Source organism: Meleagris gallopavo, chromosome 1 (genome assembly GCF_000146605.3).
Source record: "Meleagris gallopavo isolate NT-WF06-2002-E0010 breed Aviagen turkey brand Nicholas breeding stock chromosome 1, Turkey_5.1, whole genome shotgun sequence".
Classification (NCBI taxonomy): domain Eukaryota; kingdom Metazoa; phylum Chordata; class Aves; order Galliformes; family Phasianidae; genus Meleagris; species Meleagris gallopavo.
Window position 1 is genome coordinate 106,023,383 of NC_015011.2, and position 20,620 is coordinate 106,044,002.

Consider the following 20,620-nt stretch of genomic DNA (forward strand, 5'->3'; position numbering starts at 1 on the left):
CCAAATGATTAGGAAGTTGAACAGAATCACCACACACAAAAGAAGAGGAGATGCAGAGAAATTTTTGCCTTAAACTGTTCTCTAATTTTGTACAGTGTGTTGTTTGTGTGTCTGTACTGTAGATAGGAGAAGACATTTGACTAGCTATAACGTCTGAGGGCTTAGAACCCAAAAGTTTTTGGCTTTAAGATTAAGATGATATAATCTCACACTAGTTAGAGGATGAGGGCACTTATCAGACAGCTCATTTAAAGCATAGAAAATGCTGCAAACATAAAGCAGCATAAAGAGCCCTAGCTGTTGTGTCTACAGTGTATGTGGCTGTTCTCTTGTTAAGATCTCTTCATATTTCCAAAGTAACACACGATAGTATTGAGGTTGTCTTTACATACAAAAGAGATGCTCTCTGTTGGAGAGGATCTGGTGGAAAAAAACAAATTTTCTGCTTATGAAAAAAAAAAACAAATTTAAGTAGAGAATGTCATGTTGTCAGAATGGCATACAGGGTAATTGCTGCTGGAGCCTGACTCGCTTACAGAGGGGATTAGCTCAGCGTTTTCCAGACTAGAAGAGGCAGTAGGCTGCAGTGGTTCAGAGCAAGTCTTAAACCCCAACATCAGTGGTTGAAGAATCTGACTCTCCAGTCTTCTCAGCAGATGCTGAGATTGATGGAATGGTATGCTTGCTCCCAAACACATGCAGGAAGGTGCAATGTGAAACAGGAACTTTGTCTTCTGCTCCCTGGCATACTGCTCAGCTGCCTGGGTATCTTCTTTCTCCCCTTCAACTGGATATTTTTTCATTTAAACTTGGGCTGTATATTTAGGAATATGTGCAGGCTATATATGTGGAATTTAGGAATACGTGCCTTGGAAACTTTCTCCGTTGCTTTGCACCTGCTGTAGACACACTGTGATGAGAGCTAGCTTGTGGTCTCATTTCCTTCATTAGTACATGCATGACCAACCTTTTGGCTTGCCTGGGCCAAGAATTATTGGCTTGGGCCACATATGTATAGGTTGCTCCAAAAGTAATGCCTCCTGTTTTTTTTCCTTGGAAACTGCAACAGCTACAATGAGCACAGTAACGCTGTTTGATAGAGCAAATTCTCAGCTACAAAAACACTGTTTCTGTTGCCGCCGTTAGCTCTGCATTTTTGTCAATGATGACCAGGAGCCTGCGTGCCAAGCCAATGTATTAAAAGACATAAGATTATTTGCCAGAACTTGAATTGGCACTGCACTGTGCGTCATGCCCTGGTTTCAGCCCAGGTAGTGTTAAGAGTGCACCAATGTTCAGTTGGTATTGAGCGATAGGTGCATGGCCAGGTTTCTGTCAGCCCAATATTTTTGGAAGATTATAGCTGGAATTATTTTACTGTTAAAGCTAAAATGACATGCTTTCTTCCCTTATATGCTTCATCAGTCCTTCTATTTTGGGTCAGATGATTCATCCCTGCATAATTGCTGTATTTCCATTGCCTTAATTGGGTCTTTCTGAGGCATTACAGTCTATATGCAATTGACGAATGTTACTTGAAGCATCATGCAGCTTTGTCCTTTCCTTCCTATTTTTCCTCTGTCATTGTCTCTGCTTTCCCTAATTTCCCCCCTTCACCAAGACCAGCTCTCCACCCAAGTGTGTACCAACACAGAAACAGCAATTTCTTGTGTGTATAGTGATTAAAAGCTGGGCTCAGACTAATTACATGCCCTTATGTCTGTTGACTGCAAATGGTGGGTATGGAAAGTGTTCTAGAGAGCCATAGCTTGACAAATTATCCTTGCCAGCTCAGCTGAAAAATCTGGCTGGAAATGTGTTTTTAGCCAGTGGCAAACAAAGTATCGCTGAAGAGGTCGATCATGTTTAATATTTAAAAGCACCATTTACAATGCCAAATTGGTAACAGTCTTGTGTTCAAAGATGATGAATGCATTTACATTTTAAAGAAAGTGTTTGAAGTCATTGTTATTTCCACAGAGCTCTCTGTATGAGCTTTTAAAGCTGAGAAGGTAAAGAAGACTATGGCAATTGTACGGTATACATATGCATGTAAATAGTTCATAAAACCCTTCATTAACCCTGCATCGAATTTATAGCTTCTGATAGAGCTTTTCCTCTGGAAATGTTTTAAGCAAAAAAAGGAAATTGATATAGTGGCAAAACACACATAGTCAACATAGTCATAGCAAGTCACTGGAAGCTGTGTCTTCAAGAAGGCAGCAGCAACAGGGTTCTCTTAGCAACAAATGTTGCTATCCATTGGGAGATTTTGCCACTGGTTATGGTGGCTTCTCTGCCATACAAAGCAGTCTAGAAGTTGTGCTGTAACTCGTGCATGGGCTGGGCACGGAGTTCCTGTAGAAGTGATAGTGTGTGCAGAGCATGTGAAAGCTTTGATACAGAGATGGCTCTCAAAACTCTGAAAGAGGCAGTTGGAAGAGCAGTATTACAAGGACATGATCAAACTCTTAATTCCCTTTAAACAATATACTGATCAATAGCAATTCGTAGTACCGATTTTAGTGGATTACAGAGATAAATTTGTTTTCTACTCTGCTCAAGTTTCTGGACATCTGGTTAAATTTAAGTATGGGCTGATTCGAATATGAAACCTAGGCAAAACTTAGCATTGTGTTACTGATGGATGACCTAAAAATAACAAATTCAGGGAATTCTCTCAAGATATAGCAATAATTTTCTGTTGCCTGGCAATATCTTTAGAACTGAATACAGAACTGAGAATTTATTTTATGATGCTAAGCAGAAATATTTGTTTACAATTTTCCACTGTGATTCCCCCAGGATGAAGAACCCATGGCTCACACAGATGGAGCAAATGTTGATGACACCTTCTATTCATCTTGGCAGGTTTATGACCAAGTTTCTGTTGCTCTTTCTGTATTTGCACAAATATTTACTGAAATATACCTTTGCATTTTCTCAAGCATATCCCACTTATCTTTGATGGCAACTAGTTTGAAATAGTTAAATTTCTTGTTGTAATGTAATTTACATGTTAATTTATTTTTAAATGTTTCCTTTTAATAATCCTGCCTTTGCCTGGCATGCAAGCATATTTTGCCTGTCTGCAAGGAGAACTAGGAGTTTTTCTAACGTTACTGTAATAACATTTTGTTACCCATGCAGTATATGTGATTTGTTTTAAAGAGAGCCTCTTGTGCCCATGGTGCTATGCTTGACAGAAGAATGCAAAGATCCAATTCCGTAGTATATTTCAGGCAGGTAAACTGCTGCTTACTCCTGAATATCAATAGTTTTTCCCATTGCTTGTAGAACTGGGATATTTTTGTGACCGAATTCAGCCTCCAACAACTAAAAAGATAAGTTGAATCTCTTTGTCCTCGGAAATATACTGATAAGAAGTGGATGACAGCCTTCCTTCCTTCTTGAGCTTCTTTCTTGGACTTCTTGGGTTAATTTTGTGCTATGACCTGGGATACACCCAGTCTATGCTCTCATTCTGCATTTTTTGGAATGCATTAATGCTGGAAATAGGTTTATATGAACTGACTCTATGAACTAAGTCATGAAGTAAATCATTTGGAGCCATTCTGATGACAGCCACAGAGGACTTATTACACATTTAGCAAACAAATGCTTGCTGAATTCAACAGTTTCAAATAGTTTGTGTTTCTATTCATTGTTGTTATTGTAACATTTGGTCAATCCCTCGATAACAGTAAACCCCCAAATCTCCTTTTATGGTAAATTCTATCAGAGCAGATCTTGCTGTTGATGGGAGAACTGATCAAAATTGTGTTTAGCTGGTGATGAGCTCAGATGAGCAAGTGAGATTTTCTTGTTTTTCTTTTGTTTACATAGTAACTGTATCTTTCCTTTTCCCATACAAATACGTGTCATGCAGCATAGTTGAGATGTGCTTTTTTTTTTTTTTTTCCCCCACGTTAAAAAGTTACTAATGATTGAATCATTTGAATGCTGCAGTTTGGAAGCAAAACTTTTCAACAGAAAATATTGTAATACCCTAGAGGACAAGATCTGTCAGATGTCAAGGCCATCTTGTTACACCTGCCTCCTAAAAATAACGAATTCTGTAGAGAAGATGATCAGGTTGCCCACAGCATAGAAATCTACTGTTTGAGCCACAGATTTTTGCAGCATCTCAATAGTTTTAAACATAACCTCAGCAGAAGCTGCTTTTTACTGAACAGGAAAATAATCAGGACATTATATTGATCCTAAATTGGTCAAATAGTCTTTGAAGAGATTTTGAACAGATGCTCGAGCACGCAAAAACAGAATACATTTCATTTGCTTTCATAGCAGCTCATTGCGTAATGTGATTTAGTTTGAATACAGAGAGCTGGAAAGGATAAACAAGTTAATAAGGTGCTATGGGACTTGCCTTTATGGTGTGCATGTAAAGACTTGTTAGGGACAGAGACTGGGACTAAACTGATAGATAAAGGCTTCTAGAGGGTGTTTACAACATCCTCTAATCAATCCAACATGAAGGGAGCCATTTCCCTATCCACTGATTGCACACAATTGCCTGAGACTGTAATGCATGCCATGGTTTCTACTTTTTTTCTCCCTTGTCTTATCTATCTGCATCAGAACTGGTCCTTTTTTGTCACAATTCCTTTCTGTATAAATTGTAATGTATGAAGAGTGCAGTCCTGGTTGAAAAATATTTCAACAGGCTGAGACAGTTTCATCTTTTAAATTTAAATATTAACCCTATTAAATATAATTCCCCTTGCAATGTTTGTCTGTGTGTATGCACATATACATGCATGTACTTGTATGCATGTGTTATATATACATGTATGTGTATTTCTGATTTAACGTAAACAGATACAGATATACAAACCTATATTTTGGTGAAGATAAGAAAAAAAATAAAGCAAAATATTCATCTGTTTTTACTATTCAGACTGATAAGAATGCAAAAGACAGAAGGGGATCTAAATGCAAATTAGTTTGAAATAAACCTTTCTGCCTGGATAATTATTACTGCTGCTTGTAGAAGATTTTCTTAAGTGGACACTGCGTTATGTGTATAACCCTTACCCTTCTGGGAAAGCAGTCCTCCAGAGTTATTTTTACACAACTCTAGATTGAAAATCAGCCCATTTGGTTAGGGACTAGGTGGTTGCTTAATGTAGGCACATGACTTCAAAATTCAGATGCCTAGCTGCTTTTTCTAGAAGTAAACTTCCCATTTTTGCACTTCACACTTAAAAAAAAGAAAGGAGATACCAGTTTTGTTGAAAATTGCCTTTACTCCCTCTGGATGGTATCTCCCTTGGAGGGTGTTTCAGCCTCTTCTTAAAGGTGTGAATGATCTGATTATTCTTCCTTTTTTTTCTGCACCAAGGAAAAGAGAATTACACAGACCATTATTCTTGGTCTGCATCACCCTTGGGTCAAACAGAAGTCCAGGTAATTAATTAAGATTTTGGCTGCTTTCACTGCAGCTCTTCAGAATGCAAAACTACTTCAGTCATGCCAATTTAAAAATATTGTTTTAATTGTGGATCATGTGATAAATGCTTTTCTACCAAATCCTTGTTGTCATAAATATATACTTGTTATTATGAGGGTCCTTTCCTGTCTCTCCACGGCATAATTTTTCCACCTTGCTGTTAAGGATACATATTCACCACTTCCTGGGAGAAGCATAACATTTCAGTGCTGACATCTGGGTGATTTTCTCAGGCTGCTGATTGAAGGTCTGCCCATCTGCTGTTGTTTATAGGCCCTTGGGACTCATCACATGAGCTTTCTCAGTCCCCAAAGTTATGTTAAGAATTCTTGCTCCTCTTGCTTCTGGAAGAATAAGATCCATCAAAAATGAATCTTTAGTAAGCAGGGAATCAGACTTCTCCAATGGTTTTCTCTTTGCTGCATGATTAGAATCAGGGGCATACAGGCAAAGCATGCATTTACTGTTGCAGTCAGCCTACCTCTTACTTCCTTAAACCCCTTGCATATAAGACATAGAAATCTTGTAGACTCTTATAAGGCGTTTTCTGACTTTGCCAGGGGTCCTGGTTCATCCATTCCACTAGATCTCCGAGAAGCCAAGAACAGCAAAATAAATGAAAATGTGATAGATGAAATCTTATTTCATTTGCCTCCCACTTTTAAAGAAGTGAATGTGCAGGTTTGTGTCTCTCGTTAAAGTGATACACATAATGTTATCAGCAGTATAATGCCTTTGAGGAGATTGATATACCCTTGGCTTCCACATTTCAATGACAGCTTTAGAAACTGGATCTGTTTATGAGCTCTTGAGCAGGACAATATTCAGTTTATAATATGTCAGAATTTAGTTACAAAGATGAAGAGTGATGGAATATGATGTGCACTGGTATTTATAGTTGGCATTTGAATAATAAACCAGTGTTAATCATGATGACAATCATTTATCATCCTTCAGTGGTAGTGTTGTCATTACTGTATCTATAAAACAAAGACCTTATCATTTTCAGCAGTAAATAATGAAGAAAATACTCCCTGTCCCAGAGCACTTGAAATCTAGATATCACAAAGGACAGGGTTATGTGCCTCCTTAACCAAAGCCAGATGTTCGATTTCAGGAAGGGAATTAAAATTTATTTTCACTAGAGAATTTTTCTCAAGCTGAAGGTCAGCATGGGAGAAAGCACACAGGAAGTTTCCCTACTGGCATTTGTGCTAATTAAGGGTGTAGAGCAGATTCAGTAGATAACTCACTGTTTTCACAAGCCAATAAACATTTTGAAAAGCATCTCCCTTTGAACTTTAAATATCAGCTCTCAATATCTAGTAAAATGTGATTTATTTATTTTTAGCTTAATAGACCTGAATACTTTCTGCAGTTTGGGTTTTTTTTTTTGTTTGTTTGTTTTGTTTTGTTTTTGTTTTTTAACCAAGAAAGTAGTTTTTCTCCTATTCTTACAGTATGTAACTACATTTTTCTCTTCACTTGAGGATGCCAAAAGTTGTCTGGAAGTTCCTTTGTGCTCTGAAGATTGAACTTCAGATCACCTCCTTGCAAGATATCCCTCCTTTTCCTTGATTAGATTTGCAGAGAAGGTGGTTGATTGTTTTTTGTCTTTTATGAATTACTAAACCTATGATGCACTGTTATTTTTTTCCAAGCATTTTGATTTTTCTTCCCCTTTCGGCACTGTTGTATAGTAGAGAAACTGTAAATGTTTGTGGCAGCAATTCTTGCTGTTAGGAGATAGGGATGATTTTCCTTTCCTGAGTGCTTGGAGAAGCAGACAAAGCATACTGAGGCGGGGGCTGCCTGGAGGAGAGGGTAAAGGAACAGAAACAGTTTTCCTGGCATCAGAAGTGGAAAGCTCAGTGTGAAAAAAATGTGCTGTGAGGGAATGTGAATCTTCCCCAGCATGATGGGAAATTCCTACTGAAGAAAGAGCTTTCCTCCTGCCTGCACAGAATCCTGCAAATTGCACCCCCTGCCCCGGGGCTGGAGACCAATATTAGGCTTCCCTTCTTCCGTTACCTAATTCACAAGTATTGACAGAATAAGTCTCATTAACATTCAGGAAAACACAGTGCCAGCTGGAACTTTGTGCTGCTCTGTTTAAGTAGAAGCTCAAACTCAACAGACGTTTCAGATGATAGAAGTCATCTGGTGGGCAAACCCACGGCAAATATATCTGCAACAAAATGTGGAGTCAGAGCAGGATGCCAGTTGCCTCCTGCTGAGTAACTCAGAGGGAGTTTTAGCCAGTCAGTACCTTCTAGGCAACCCTGGATAGTTGTTCAATCCTGGGTTTGCTCTAACAGGCACCCTGAGAAGTGGTTCTTACCAACAGTTCATAGTGTGCTTTTGGGGAAAGGAGATGATCAACGGCATGGAAAACCTATAGATCCTTTAGTTTTAATCACCATACAGAAGTCATTTCAAAAATAACAACTACACTTAACAGAACTCCAGGAATTTCTAAGGGCGAAAAAAAAAAGATAGAGAAGAGAGAAAAGCATTTCCTCACTGGATGTGGTGTGATGTGTGAAACTACTGGGGAATTTTGTATTTGTTCAGATTCCCACAGGGACACTGATTTGGATTCATAGCTTGTCTGGACATTTTGGCACAAAGATTAAATCTCTTATTCCTTTCCTTGCAACTGAAGCTTCTATTCCATACTGTTTTAAATAACTTTGTGTTTTTTTTTTCTGCATGTCCAAAAAGCCTATCCATGCTATCTCCTTTATAATTAGTAATCCAATTTGTCTGCATTGGTCACAGTTACAAGAATTAGCAGAAAAAAAAGAAACAATATACGTCCTCCAAACAACTCACTGCATTCCTTCTTCTAAAGAAACCTACTCAAGGGTTCATACCTTCTAACCAGCTTAAAATGTGGAGCTTTTTTTCAAACCTTTCTTGAAGTCCTTCCTCAGTATTCACACAGCAGGAGTGGGGTGCCATAGTTTGCCCTGTCTGTATACAATAGTTTCCCTTAGTCCAGCATTTCTGCTTGAAAAGGCCCCCTGTCCTTCATGAGCTTCTTTGCTTTTAACTGAACTGGCTCAGGACCACACAGAAACAATTTTTCTTTAGGTCCTTCAATGTGAGTTGTTTCCCGTAAGTGTTTAAATATAAGATCATTTATTGATCTGTACAAATATAAAAGATTTTCTAGGATTTGGATGATAGATCAGAATCTGGAAAAATTTAGATAGATCTCTCATTGGAAACACACAAGGTTCTCTGTGTACTGTAAGGATCAGGTCTTTTGTTGACTAGAAATGAGAGATCATATACTTTGTTTTATTCTGTGTTTCAGACCTGTTTAACAGGCAGGTAGTGTGTGTATGCATGTGTGTGCAAGTATGTGTACAAGAGATGGATTCATGAGTGTAACTGTCAGTGGAGTACACGGTCTTCTGTCATTCCCATCCATATTGGGGCTGCAAGTCAGACATGCTTGGGAGATGTAAGAATTGGGAAGTTAACCTTCTTTCAAGAGGACCGGCAGGTACTTTCATTCAAAAGAAGAGTAGAGGCAGCTGTATATTTGCAGTCATTGCTGTTCTTGAGCCCTGTGGCATTGGATCAGCAAGAAAGCATGAGATTGGTATTGTGATCTTGTTTCTGGCTGCAGTGAGCCAATGGTCCAGCCAGTGAGATAGAGTGGAGAGCCTCTGGTTGTATGATACCAGCCACAGTAGTCTTGACTGCACTGGGCCTCCAGGTTGACTTCACCAGAGAGCAGAGCTCAGCACTGCCCCTTGTTCTCTTCTTGAGGAGCTGCAGCCACCATGAGGCCTGCCTTCAGCTCCTCTGCTCTGGGCTGAACAGACCAAAGGACCTCAGCTGCTTCTCACACACCTTGCTCCAGACCTTCACCATCTTTGTAGCCCTCCATTGGATGCTCTCTAATAGCTTTATGGCCTTTTTGTACTGTGGCACCCAAACCAGCACTCAGTGCTGGAGGTGAGGCTGCACAGAGCAGAGGAGGCAGCCCTTTACCTTTCCCAGCAGCAGTGCTAGGTCTGGTGCACCCTGGGTACAGCTGGCCCTTCTGGCTCCACGGTACACTGCTGGCTCAGATTCAACTTGACATCATTTAGACCTTCCAGATCGCCTTACGCAGGGCTGTCCTCCAGCTTCTTGTCTTTGAGTCTGTACATATACCCAGGGCTGATAGGACTGAAGGGAATGGCATGGAGCTGCTCCAGGGGAGGGTCAGTTTGAGTGTCAGGAAAAGGTTCTTCACCAAAGGATGACTGGGCCCTGGAAACAGGCGCCCTGGGGCAGCGGTCATGGCCAGAAGCTGCCGGAGTTCAAGAAGCATTTGGACAATGCTCTCAGACATAGGGTTTGAATGTTATGTGGTCCTGTGTAGAGTCAGGAGCTAGGCTGCATTATCCTTGTGGGTACCTTGCAAGTCAGAGTATTCTGTGATTGTATAATTCTAGACTTGGCCAATGTAATCCATGGATTGCACTGAGCAGATGAGACCTTCTGACTTTTCTTCCAAGTAGGCCTTCCGTAGAAAAGGGACTCCCACCACCAGGACTTCAAAACACCGGCTTCTAGAGTTATACACAAGTACGCTATGAAATGTCTCGTATGGGATGTACTTCACTGCAGCACTGCTAAACCATGTAGGGGGTGTGACCAGCCCTTGCATCTGATACCAGACTCAATGTTGGCAATGGGACCATGTCATCAAAGCACAGGAGAAAACAAGACCTCCTCTGTGCTGAGGTTGCACAATCACTGCTCAGTCAGAGGAGCAATGACAGGCAGAGGTTCAGCATGACTTCCGCCTGACTCATAGTTTTTCCCACTGTTACCAATAAGAACTTTTTCCTCGTGAGTCACTTTAATACAGTTTGTGTGTGTTCAGGGAAAAACAAAACCCAAAGATTTTCCCGAGGAACAGTTTGCTGGTAAGGCAGAACAAATCATTGAATGCAGTTAGAGACTTCTAGCACAGATGAGCTAATTAACTCTTGGAGTTCCATTGAGTATTTTTTTAATATTATTTGTGAATATCCAGTTGTGTGTAATGTATTTGTCTTCAAAATATATCTGTAAAATATGCAAGTGTTAATATTCCACTTTATAATTTTTTTTTTTTTTGAAGCTCACAGAAACAAGTACTCCTTCAAAAATCTTCCATGTTAGCTATCATCCATTGTCACATAGACCTAGCATATGCTGGCAAAATAGTACTTTCCCAACTTTTTTTTTTTCTTTTTCTTTTTTTCAGATGACAGAAGCAAAAGTATATGTAATGTATTGTAGGCATGGCTTCCACAGAATCTGAAATTTCTGCCTCCCTATGGCATCACTGCACTGGCAAATTCAGCCTTTGGGTCATGCTTGTGGCCACACGCAACGTTGTTGACAGGGAGCTCAACTCAAATCCCAGAGCAGCATTTTGACTCTGAGAGCTGAACTATGTGGTCCTCAGAAGTGGTGACACCTCCATCTATTCTGGCCATCTGCTGTGGTCATAGTCTGGGCTTTCTCAGGCTTACAGAATGTAGTCAGACTGAAATGATGGGAGACTGAAAAAGGTTCAGAGAAATTTACTGCCAACTGATGTTGAGAGGTCAGATTGAATGACTGAACTGTTCTCAAGCTTTAGGTTTTGAATACATATGGGTAGACATGATGGCTTCTGGAGCATGGAGCAGCTTTTGTTGTATTCCCATGGAGTCCAAATTCATAGTCTTATATCCTGCACACAAACCAATCTGTCTTGAAACATCATAACCACTTTGGGCATGTGATATTGAGATTACTTCATAGGCAAAATAATGTAAAGTGAAAAATAATGTCAGAGCAAGTGACTTTTTTGTGATCAGGATCTTCTAAATGACTAAGTAAATCAAAAGTGTATATCTCTAAAGAAATAAATGTATAAGAGGTGTGATGATGACAAAGCCTGCCCTTAGACACAATGTTGTAATTACTGATAGTACTGTCTAGGAGAGTCAAATCCTATACATTCCATCTTTGAATGTCTGCTTCTCACATGGATTTTACCTGGCTTTTATTGGCCTAGCCTTTCCTAGCCCTCTCAGGACTGTATCTTGGGATCAGTGCTCTTTAACATCTTTATCAACAACCTAGATAATGAGTTTGAGAGCACCCTCTGTAACTGTGTGGGTGTCACCAAGTTGAGTGGTGCGGTTGATACAAGAGAAGGAAGAGACTCTATCCAGAGGGATCTGGACAATCTTGAAAAGTGGGTCTGTGTGAACCTAATGAGATTCAACAAGGCCAAGTGTGAGGTACAGCAATCGAGTCAGGGCAATCCCAGGTATGTGTACAGACTGGGAGAAGAGAAGAACTTGAGGGCAGCCCTGTGGAGATAGAATTGGGGATTCTGGGGAATGAAAAGCTGGACATGAGCCAGTAGTGTGCACTTGTGGCCTGAAAGGACAACAGATTCCTGGGCACCAAAAGAGGGGTTGCCAGCAGGGAGAGAGAGGGCATTGTCCCCTTCTGCTCTGCCCTTTTGAGGCCCCACCTGTAGTACTGCGTCCAGGCCTGGGGCAGGCTCCACTCAAGTAGTGGAGCTGCTGGAGTGGGTCCAGAGGATGGCATGAAGGTGCTCAGAGGGCTGAAGCATCTCTCCTATGAAGAAAGGCCAAGGGAAATGCTCTTATTCAGCCTGGAGAAGAGAAGGCTTCAGGGAGACATCATTGTGGCTTTCTGGTACTTAAACGGAGCTTATAAACAGAGGAGGGACTGACTTTTTCCACAGTCTTACAGTGATGGGACAAAGGGAGAATGGTTTTAAACTAAAATAAAGGAGATTTAGGTTAGATATTAGGAAGAAATTCTTTATCAAGAGAGTGGCACAGCTGCCCAGAGAAGCTGTGGTGCCCCATCCCTGGAGGCGCTCAAGGCCAGGTTGGATGGGGCCCTGGGCAGCCTGAGCCGGGGGGGGGCAGCCCTGTCCATGGCAGGGGTTGGGGTGGATGGGCTTTGAGGTCCCTTCCAATCTAAACGCTTCTGAGATTTTATTATGAACCTGTGATTAAACAGTCACCAGTTTTGTTTGAAAAAGAGTTTCTTTATATGTTTTTAGGAATCATTTCATTCACCCCCGCAATGAAATGGCAACTCACTATTGTTTGTCTTACCCTGAGTATAAGCCTGCTACAGGTGATGGTCATAAGACTGAACAGTTGTTATGCAAAGTTGTATACATGCTTTTTAATAATCCTAAATCTGAGTGTGTACCTTAATTTTTTAGAACAAAGCCATTTATAACTCTTTGGACGATTGTCTTCAGCCATGGAAGTACTCAGCAGTGAAGGGAGTGACATTTGTTTCATAGCTAACTCTGGAAAGCAACAGCTGTTTAAGACACATGGCAGCCCTATACAGTAATTTAGATTCTAAGATGGAGAACCCAAAGGATATAGGGGTAATGGTGGACGGCAAGCTGGACACGAGCCAGCAATGTGCCCTTGCAGCCCAGAATTCCAACTGTGTCCTGGGCTGCATCCAAAGAAGCATGGCCAGCAGTGTGAGGGAGGTGATGCTGCCCCTCTGCTCTGCATTGGTGAGACCTCAGCTGGAGTACTGCGTCCAGATGGGGAGTCCTCAGTACAGGAGAGACATGGAGTGTGGAGTGTGTCCAGAGGACAGCCACAAAAATGGTCCAAGGCACAGAACACCACCTCTACAAGGATGGGCTGAGAGAGATGGGGCTGTTCAGCCTGGAGAAGAGAAGACTCCGGGGAGACCTGAGAGTGGCCTTTATGTATCTAAAGCTGTACAAAAGAAGGCGACAGATTCTTTAGCAAGGTCTGTTGTGATAGGACAAGGGGAAATGGTTTCAAACTGAGGGGAGTTTTATACTGGATAAAAGGAAGAAGTTTTTTTTACAATAATGATTGTGAGGCACTGGAACAAGTTGCCCCAAGAGGTGGTGGATGATCTTTAGAAACATTCAGGGTTGGGCTGGAGAGGGCTCTGAGCAACCTGATATAGCTATAGGTGTCCCTGTCCATTGCAGGGGAGTTGGACCAGATAACTTTTAAGGGTCCATCCCAGCTCAAATGATTATTTGATTCTATGATTGTATGATTCTGTGAAATGCAGTCCAATTCAGATGTCAGTTTGGGACTATCTGTATTTGAATTTGACCAGGACATATACTTCTTGCAGAAACTGAGAAGTCATTTTTAGGAACTATAGATATTTTTGGATAGTGCTACCTGTAAATTTTCAATCAGGATTTTTTTTTCAAAAAAATTCAGATTGATCATTGAAAAAAAAAAAAATAAAGCCATGAAGTAAAATATTTCTTTTTGCAAGTCTTCTTTTTTGTGTTTGTTTAAAATTTTACCATTTATTTATTTATTGAGTCAAATTACATGCTCTGTAAAGTCTAAAAGCAGAGTCTCCCTGCTGCTTCCTCGTGCTATTAAGAGATACAAATGGTGCACCTGGGACATGCAGACCAATCAGGAAGCTTGGTACAGGCAGGAGAAGGGGTGCTATGGTGTACGTTCTCCTTAGACACAGCTGTAATGTTTCCAAGCCACTATATATCTATTTAGCCAATATATATCTATTTACTTGGTTGAAGTGTTCTATACCCATTTTCTAATTTTCACCGAAGGCATTTTTCATTTGAAGGCCATGACCTTGTGAGTATTGGAAAGGTGTATGCCTGGAAGTGATATTCTGCATGTAGAAAAATGAAAGACTTTGTGTTCCAGCACCCTTACATCTGTTTCTGTCTTAAACACAAAACTGCCTAAGACACTGTTATTTGTGTTTAAGCACAGGTCTGAACACATTACAACAGCTCAAAGAATTGAATCTGTGATTTTCCACACTTCACTGTCAGCTCCTCATAAAATACCATGTTTTGTTCAGTCCTTTACATTGTATAAGCCAAGTGATGTTGTATTGAAGTTTATTGTCCTGCATTGTAAAGCCGCAGGCACATTTCTCCTGGGAACCTGCCGTCATGATTTGTGTGATGAAAAGAAAGGGATTTTAGTGTCTCAGATGTACTGATTCATGATCTGGCTACTAGGGATTCCTGTTTGCCTGGTATTGCTCTAGTTTATATGATGCTGAACTTGTGATGAAATGAGGAGCACTGTGAGAGCAGCCAGTAAAAGAGCACATGTCCAGTAAAAATCATGGACAGACGTACTCTAAGTGGGTTTGTATTCAAGGTACAGAGTCATAAGACCTAAAACCAGTATTACCTGACATGTGAACAGAAACAAAAATTCATGTTAAATCTACCTGACAGCTGAGGTACATAAACCTGCCTCCTAGGTGTCAGGTATTCAGGGTAAAGAAAGAATAAGTGCTGGGAAGCATAAATATGGACTAAACCAGGAATTTTTAAATGCTCAGCTTTCAGAGTGATGCAGAAGGTGTGAAGTTGGGCAGGCAGAAGAGGTAGATTCCCTGGAGAGAGCATGGAGGAGAGAGAAACAGCAGAATTCCCATTGGAGTCCCTTTGTTTCTGTTGCCAGTAGCTAACATCCACCTGCAGCAAGCATAGAAACTGTGCTTCTTCCCCTAATCCTAACATCTGGAAGTGAGGAAGATTGAGTTCAACTGCTATACAAACAAAACAGTAAGAAGGGCCCATCCGGGACGGGCAATAAGATGGTCAGAATCCCTCCTCTCGTGTCTGTTCTTATGCTCTGGGCAGCCATGCAGCAGGGAAAGGGGAATGAAATCACAGGTGAGTGATGCAAAGCTGCACAGAGAACCACAGCCTTTATGTAGGACAATATATGTTGGGTGTAGGATATGTTTTTGTGTGAAATAAATAAAACTGTCTGGAGAATGGGGAAGGTCACAGTGAACACTTAAGAAAACGCTGTAGACAATTAACCGAACGAAACTTCACCAAGCCAAAATAGAGCTTTGTCCCCAGCTCCTGGTCCCCAGGCCTTGTCATTCCTCTGTGCCATAGATGAAGGAGTAGGATTGTTGCCTTATGTGCAGAAATGTGTGAATTTTTATGAAAATTGTCATTAAAATAAATTTTTGTAGGAAATTATATATGGTATTGTATCTGGCAAGTTCTGAGAGATGCCTAAAATGAGACGGTAGGTGATATGCTTAACTTTCACATATGTTGTAGGCTGCAATTTGGAAGAACTGAGTCCAATTGCTAGGTTTTAACTGCTTATTTAAATCCTAATGTGTTCTTAATTTCTAGGTTGATTTATTTCAACGAGAAATACTGTGATTTTCGGCTGTGTTTTGTTACATTTTTTTAATTAAGTGGTTTCGTAAGTCTCAGTTAAAATCCAAGCCATATTTTTAATGCCTTGCTGGCTTTTCTGCTATTCTGCCAAAGCCACTTTTAAAAAAGCTGTTGCAAGAGATCAAGGGTTAGCAAAACCCTGTTTGCTGCTGTTAAAAGTCATTGGCACAGACTTTAGAAAATTACAGTTTGGAATACCCAGAAAAATTTTCTCAACCCATTTTTTCCCCGTGTCTTGGAGCCTTTGCTTCTTAACAATGCTGCATTTGGCTCTGCCCCCTGTGAACCTGTTCCAACAGATTATTTCTGAGGTTACATCAAGGCAGGAGCGAGACTTGTCCCTGGCTCTTGCTGTCCTCCAGCTAGAGGTTTGGCAGATTCCAGGTCACGGTGGCATTTCTGGCCCTGGAGCAGCTCTTGCGAGGCTTCCAGAACTGTGACTAAGTCTGTGGCACAAATATTATCAAACTTCATTTGTTTTGTTTTGTTTTGTTTTGTTTTTTGCTGTTTTTTTGATCATGCTCTCAGGTACTGACTCTGTTCCGGATTTGGTTTCCAGTTCTGAGCAGCCTAATCCTAACGTTGACTTTCCTTTCAGCTTCTAAATATTGGTTTCTAATAGCTTTAATGGTTTTTCCTCTTGTTTAAAATAATAAAATTAATACTTTCTCTGCCAGTGCAGAAAACTGGTGATTGCTAAAATAAAAACTTGAAACCCAAAGATGACAAGTCAAAGCTAGCTGATTCCTTTCCACTTTGCTATTGACTTCGGCTCTGTGCTGCTGGAAAAAAAAATAGCCAATGCTACTCGATTCTGCTGTGCTTTAATCCCATAGATGGGGGGTAATGAGATCTGACAGCCAACTCGCTAAGGAGTACAAATTGATCTAAGTCACATTGCTCAGCAGGAAACCACTGTCAGCAAATAATTGAACACTATGAGTGCCAAAATTACTTTAAACTGGATCAAAATGACAGGTGATGGTAAGGTTAGTGGTGCTGCCCTTCTAGTCTAGTCTCTTTCTGTACCATCATAGCCATGTCTCAGACCTTCTCTCTTGGCTTTAGCAGCCTCATTCCATACCTAGGATCAGTGTTTAAGTATGAAATATGATTTCATATCTGCACTGACAGCTGTAGCTTCTAATTATAGACTGTGTCTAATTCTATACCATTTTGTTCTCAGTTTCATACCTGTATTTATGTTGCACATTGCTGTAAAGCCTAAGCCAGCTCAGCTGACTCTGGAATTTCTAGCTTTCCAGTGCTATGTCCTTGCTGCAGCCTCAGCTCTGCACTGAAAATAACGATCTCCACTGTTCTCCTTACTTGATTGTTTGCTTTGTGTTCCTGCATTGCTTTAACCATGACAATATATCCACAACCAATATTTTTTTTCTCTTTTCCCCTCTCCCTGATTGATATCCTAATTTTAACCAAGTAGAGAGTCCATGGATGGACATGGGCTTTCATGATCTTTCCGGCCTCTTCCTGGAGGAAGTCTAAGTCACTTGGTGGAGTAAGCCAGCTTGAGAGACATATTGTGACCTATGGTGTCTATCCCATGCATTGTTCTGAACTGTCCTTGCACGACAACTGGATCATCTTCTTTTACCATTGCTATTCAGATTGTACATATATTAGTTTGTTTAGCTGGAAAGCTAGATGTGATAAAAGCAGAGGAGTCCTCTTTGGTTTCTTCTTTTTACATTTGTCATCTTCTCTGGAAAAAGGTAAGCTGTACAAATAAGATAAGGCCTAAATATTTTAATTTTATGCTTATGCCCACTGTGTTAACTTCAGTCTGTTGTCTGGCTCTGGTCCCCTAAGAGTTCTCAGAAACAATCCTACCATACTCTTCATGTTTATCCTTATTAAAGCTTCTTTTGCTTTGACTAAAGACTGATGCAGGCCTTTTTAATTCTATCCCATCTCTTTTCCAAATCGGACACAGGGTGAGTCAGCCCTAAGTATAAGGCTTGTATAATATCTCATTAAAATACAGCCTGGTGTCTGTAATATGGCTGTAGGTTGCTCACTGTTAATTCAGCTAATTCAGCTGTTTGTTTTTCCTTTTACTGCTCCCGATCAAGTACTTGAGTTTTAAGCAGGACACGCAACAAAACTAACTTCAGTTCTCATCAACCACTGGTTTCAGAACACCAAAAATGGAGTTCCATACTCAGATCTTTGTGACATTATGTAGTTAATGAACTTAGCACAATTTTCATTTATGCTGAAGCCAATGAATCGCAACATCTCTCAAAGGACCTGGTCTAATATTGTTTACAACAAGTGCAGAAAGGCAGCAAAGAAGCTCCAGGAATACCTTTTGTGCCAGATACCTGAAAGTCCTTCCCACTGATGTATGAGTACCCAGTTTTAGCCTAGGGCAGTGTCTGAAGGATGTCTTTTCCAGACATCTCCTGTGACTCATCTGCCCATGAGCTGCTCACGCTTCGTTCCATTAATAGTCAGCAGAGCTAGATGAACACTTGGGCAGTGTGAGCCTCAACTGGACATCTGAAGTACTTGGATGACTCTGCTCTGGAACTGCCTATTCTGTTCCACAATTCATTTCTATTAATGGATATTAATTTACACTTATTCGAGTTAAATTGCCCTTTTTCTGCGTTGTTCCTGAAGGTACTGAGAACACTTTGAATTCTCTGCCAGTATGCATCCTTTTGTGACTGAAATGGTTGCTGTGACAAGCAGTCACTATTAATTCTTTCTTCTGTCCATTTTCTGAGGTGACATTCCTCCTAACGTCAGCCTTCCTGGAAATCATTCATCTATGTTGATTCTTTTAATGTTTTCTCATAATTCTTGATATTTTTAACTTATTTTTAACTGTTTAACTGCTTTTTAACCATTTTAAAATTTATTTGCCGAGAACATGTGCTATGATGTGAAAAGTTAGGTCTGATCCCTCTCTTTCCTGTTTTGTTTTCTCCTAGAAAGAGGCCTCTCTTTGCTTGGCTATCATCTGTGCAACTATAGCCTGACCAAAAACGTTTTTAAAATGGTTGCCTACCAAAAGTCCTTTGAGAAAAACACTTCCTGTGGTGGATGGATACCATGGATGGTATGTCCTCGAATGTACTACAAAACACAGTATCGTACAGTTGAAGTCCCTGAGACCATCAACTTTACAGATTGCTGTGAAGGATATGAGCAAGTTGGGCTCTACTGCTCTCTAGGTAAGTTTTAGTCAGATTAATTGTTGAAATAAATGCTTTTTCTGAAAGAGAATTCACTTAAACTGAAACATGTAAATACTTAAGTCAGTTCTGGGCAATAGGTTCACTGAAAGAAGTAAGTCTGCAAAAATCCACAGTAAAATTAGTCCAATGCGATAAGGAGTAGAGCTGAAACACTAATGCTCATGGTTCTTCCTATATGCCACACTTATTCACAAATTCACTAAAATTCCAGGTGAGCAAGAAGAAGGTACTTTCTTGTCATCACTCAAATGCTCATTATTTGTCCTGGTTCAGGCCAATATCTGCAGCCAATTGGGGTAGCTCATGTATGCTTGCAGTGTGCTTTATCTGCTCTCAATGTGCTTGCATTTACTGTAGGAACTTTTTATCTTAAAAGTAATTTAGGATGCAGTTAGAATAGCATTTCCTTTGATTTGGAGCACTATCACTTTCCTGGCTGCTAACTCAATTTTGGTGTTAATTTAAAACAACCTGAGGCTTTGGACAAGATGTTACCACCTGCTTTCCTACCAAAAGTATATTAGGATCCATTCTCTCAGGTACTGCCTTGGTTAGTTAAGACTGTTGTTGAAAATAGTGACCATTTTAGTGGATCTGATCTAACTTCTGAGTTACAGTAAGACTCTACTCTAGAGGACTTAAACATCTTTGACTGAAGATGGAAGCTTTTCCCACTTCCCACATGACTATTACCATATTTCAACAGGAAATTCTTTACTTTAACAGGAATTGACTCAGAGTTAGAAGGGATTTTTTGATTAAAATAGGTTTCTAGAGAATCTCCAATGGGTTCCTCTGACAAAGTTCCAGTATTTGTTGGTCTACCAAAATAAGTTTGTGTAACTTGACATGTTTCCAATAGCATTAAAATGGAGCAAAATGTTTTGTTAATCCTTTTTGGTAAAGCAGGGATTTACTTTGATTTATATTAAGTTCTTTAAGAACTTCTGTTATCCAGCTGACGTTATGCTTGTAAAAATTTGTTCAGGTAGCATTTTGCACTGGATTGTATGTATTTGTTTGAGAAGACTCAAATTACAATCATATTTATATATATATTTTAATTAAATGCAGCTTTTTCTTAAAAGTTGTATGATTTTAACCTGAACAGGTATTTTGGATTAAATAGGATAGCATTAGACTGTCCCAGCACCCAGAAAACTTCTACAAGACTTAATTTTGTCTCTGACATTGTTTTTCTTTGTTTCCCCTTTTCATGGGAATTTACATAATGTCATCACTGTGACAAAAGATCAAAAAGGAAAGGTCCTATTGCAGCCCTGGCTTTCCTTTTTGGTCACAAATTTAAGTGATTGAGTTCTATAGGAATGCCCCTGAACTTGTCCCTGCATTGGATCATATAATGACACAAAAAGCTATGAGCCGTATGTCTTGTCATGGGATGTGTCAAGAGGAACGTGTTCATCCTACCTTAAAATTACTTCAGAGCATTTGAAAATGAACCTCCAAACATTTTTTTTACAAGATTCTCTCAACAGTTGGTAGACAAATATTTTATCTAGCAGGAAAAAGCTTTCAACAGAAAGATCAGAACCCAGAAGTGGTCATTGTGTTTTATTCTTTAAACAGTTTGCTAGAGAAGAAGAAAATCATAATGAGGCATACATCACCCCTCGCTATTGTATCCTGTATCCTTTTTTT

The 20,620-nt window shown here is 40.0% G+C and overlaps 1 protein-coding gene across 1 annotated transcript in view; it reads left to right on the forward strand.

Moving 5' to 3' along the window:
- The window catches only part of LOC116217321 (uromodulin-like 1), a 20,624-nt gene extending 4,453 nt beyond the window's left edge, over positions 1–16,171 (forward strand). The window contains exon 5 of the mRNA XM_031556346.1: positions 16,031–16,171. Coding sequence (XP_031412206.1) covers positions 16,031–16,171 — 141 coding nt within the window. The remainder of the gene's footprint in view (positions 1–16,030) is intronic.
- Positions 16,172–20,620: the final 4,449 nt, after the last annotated feature.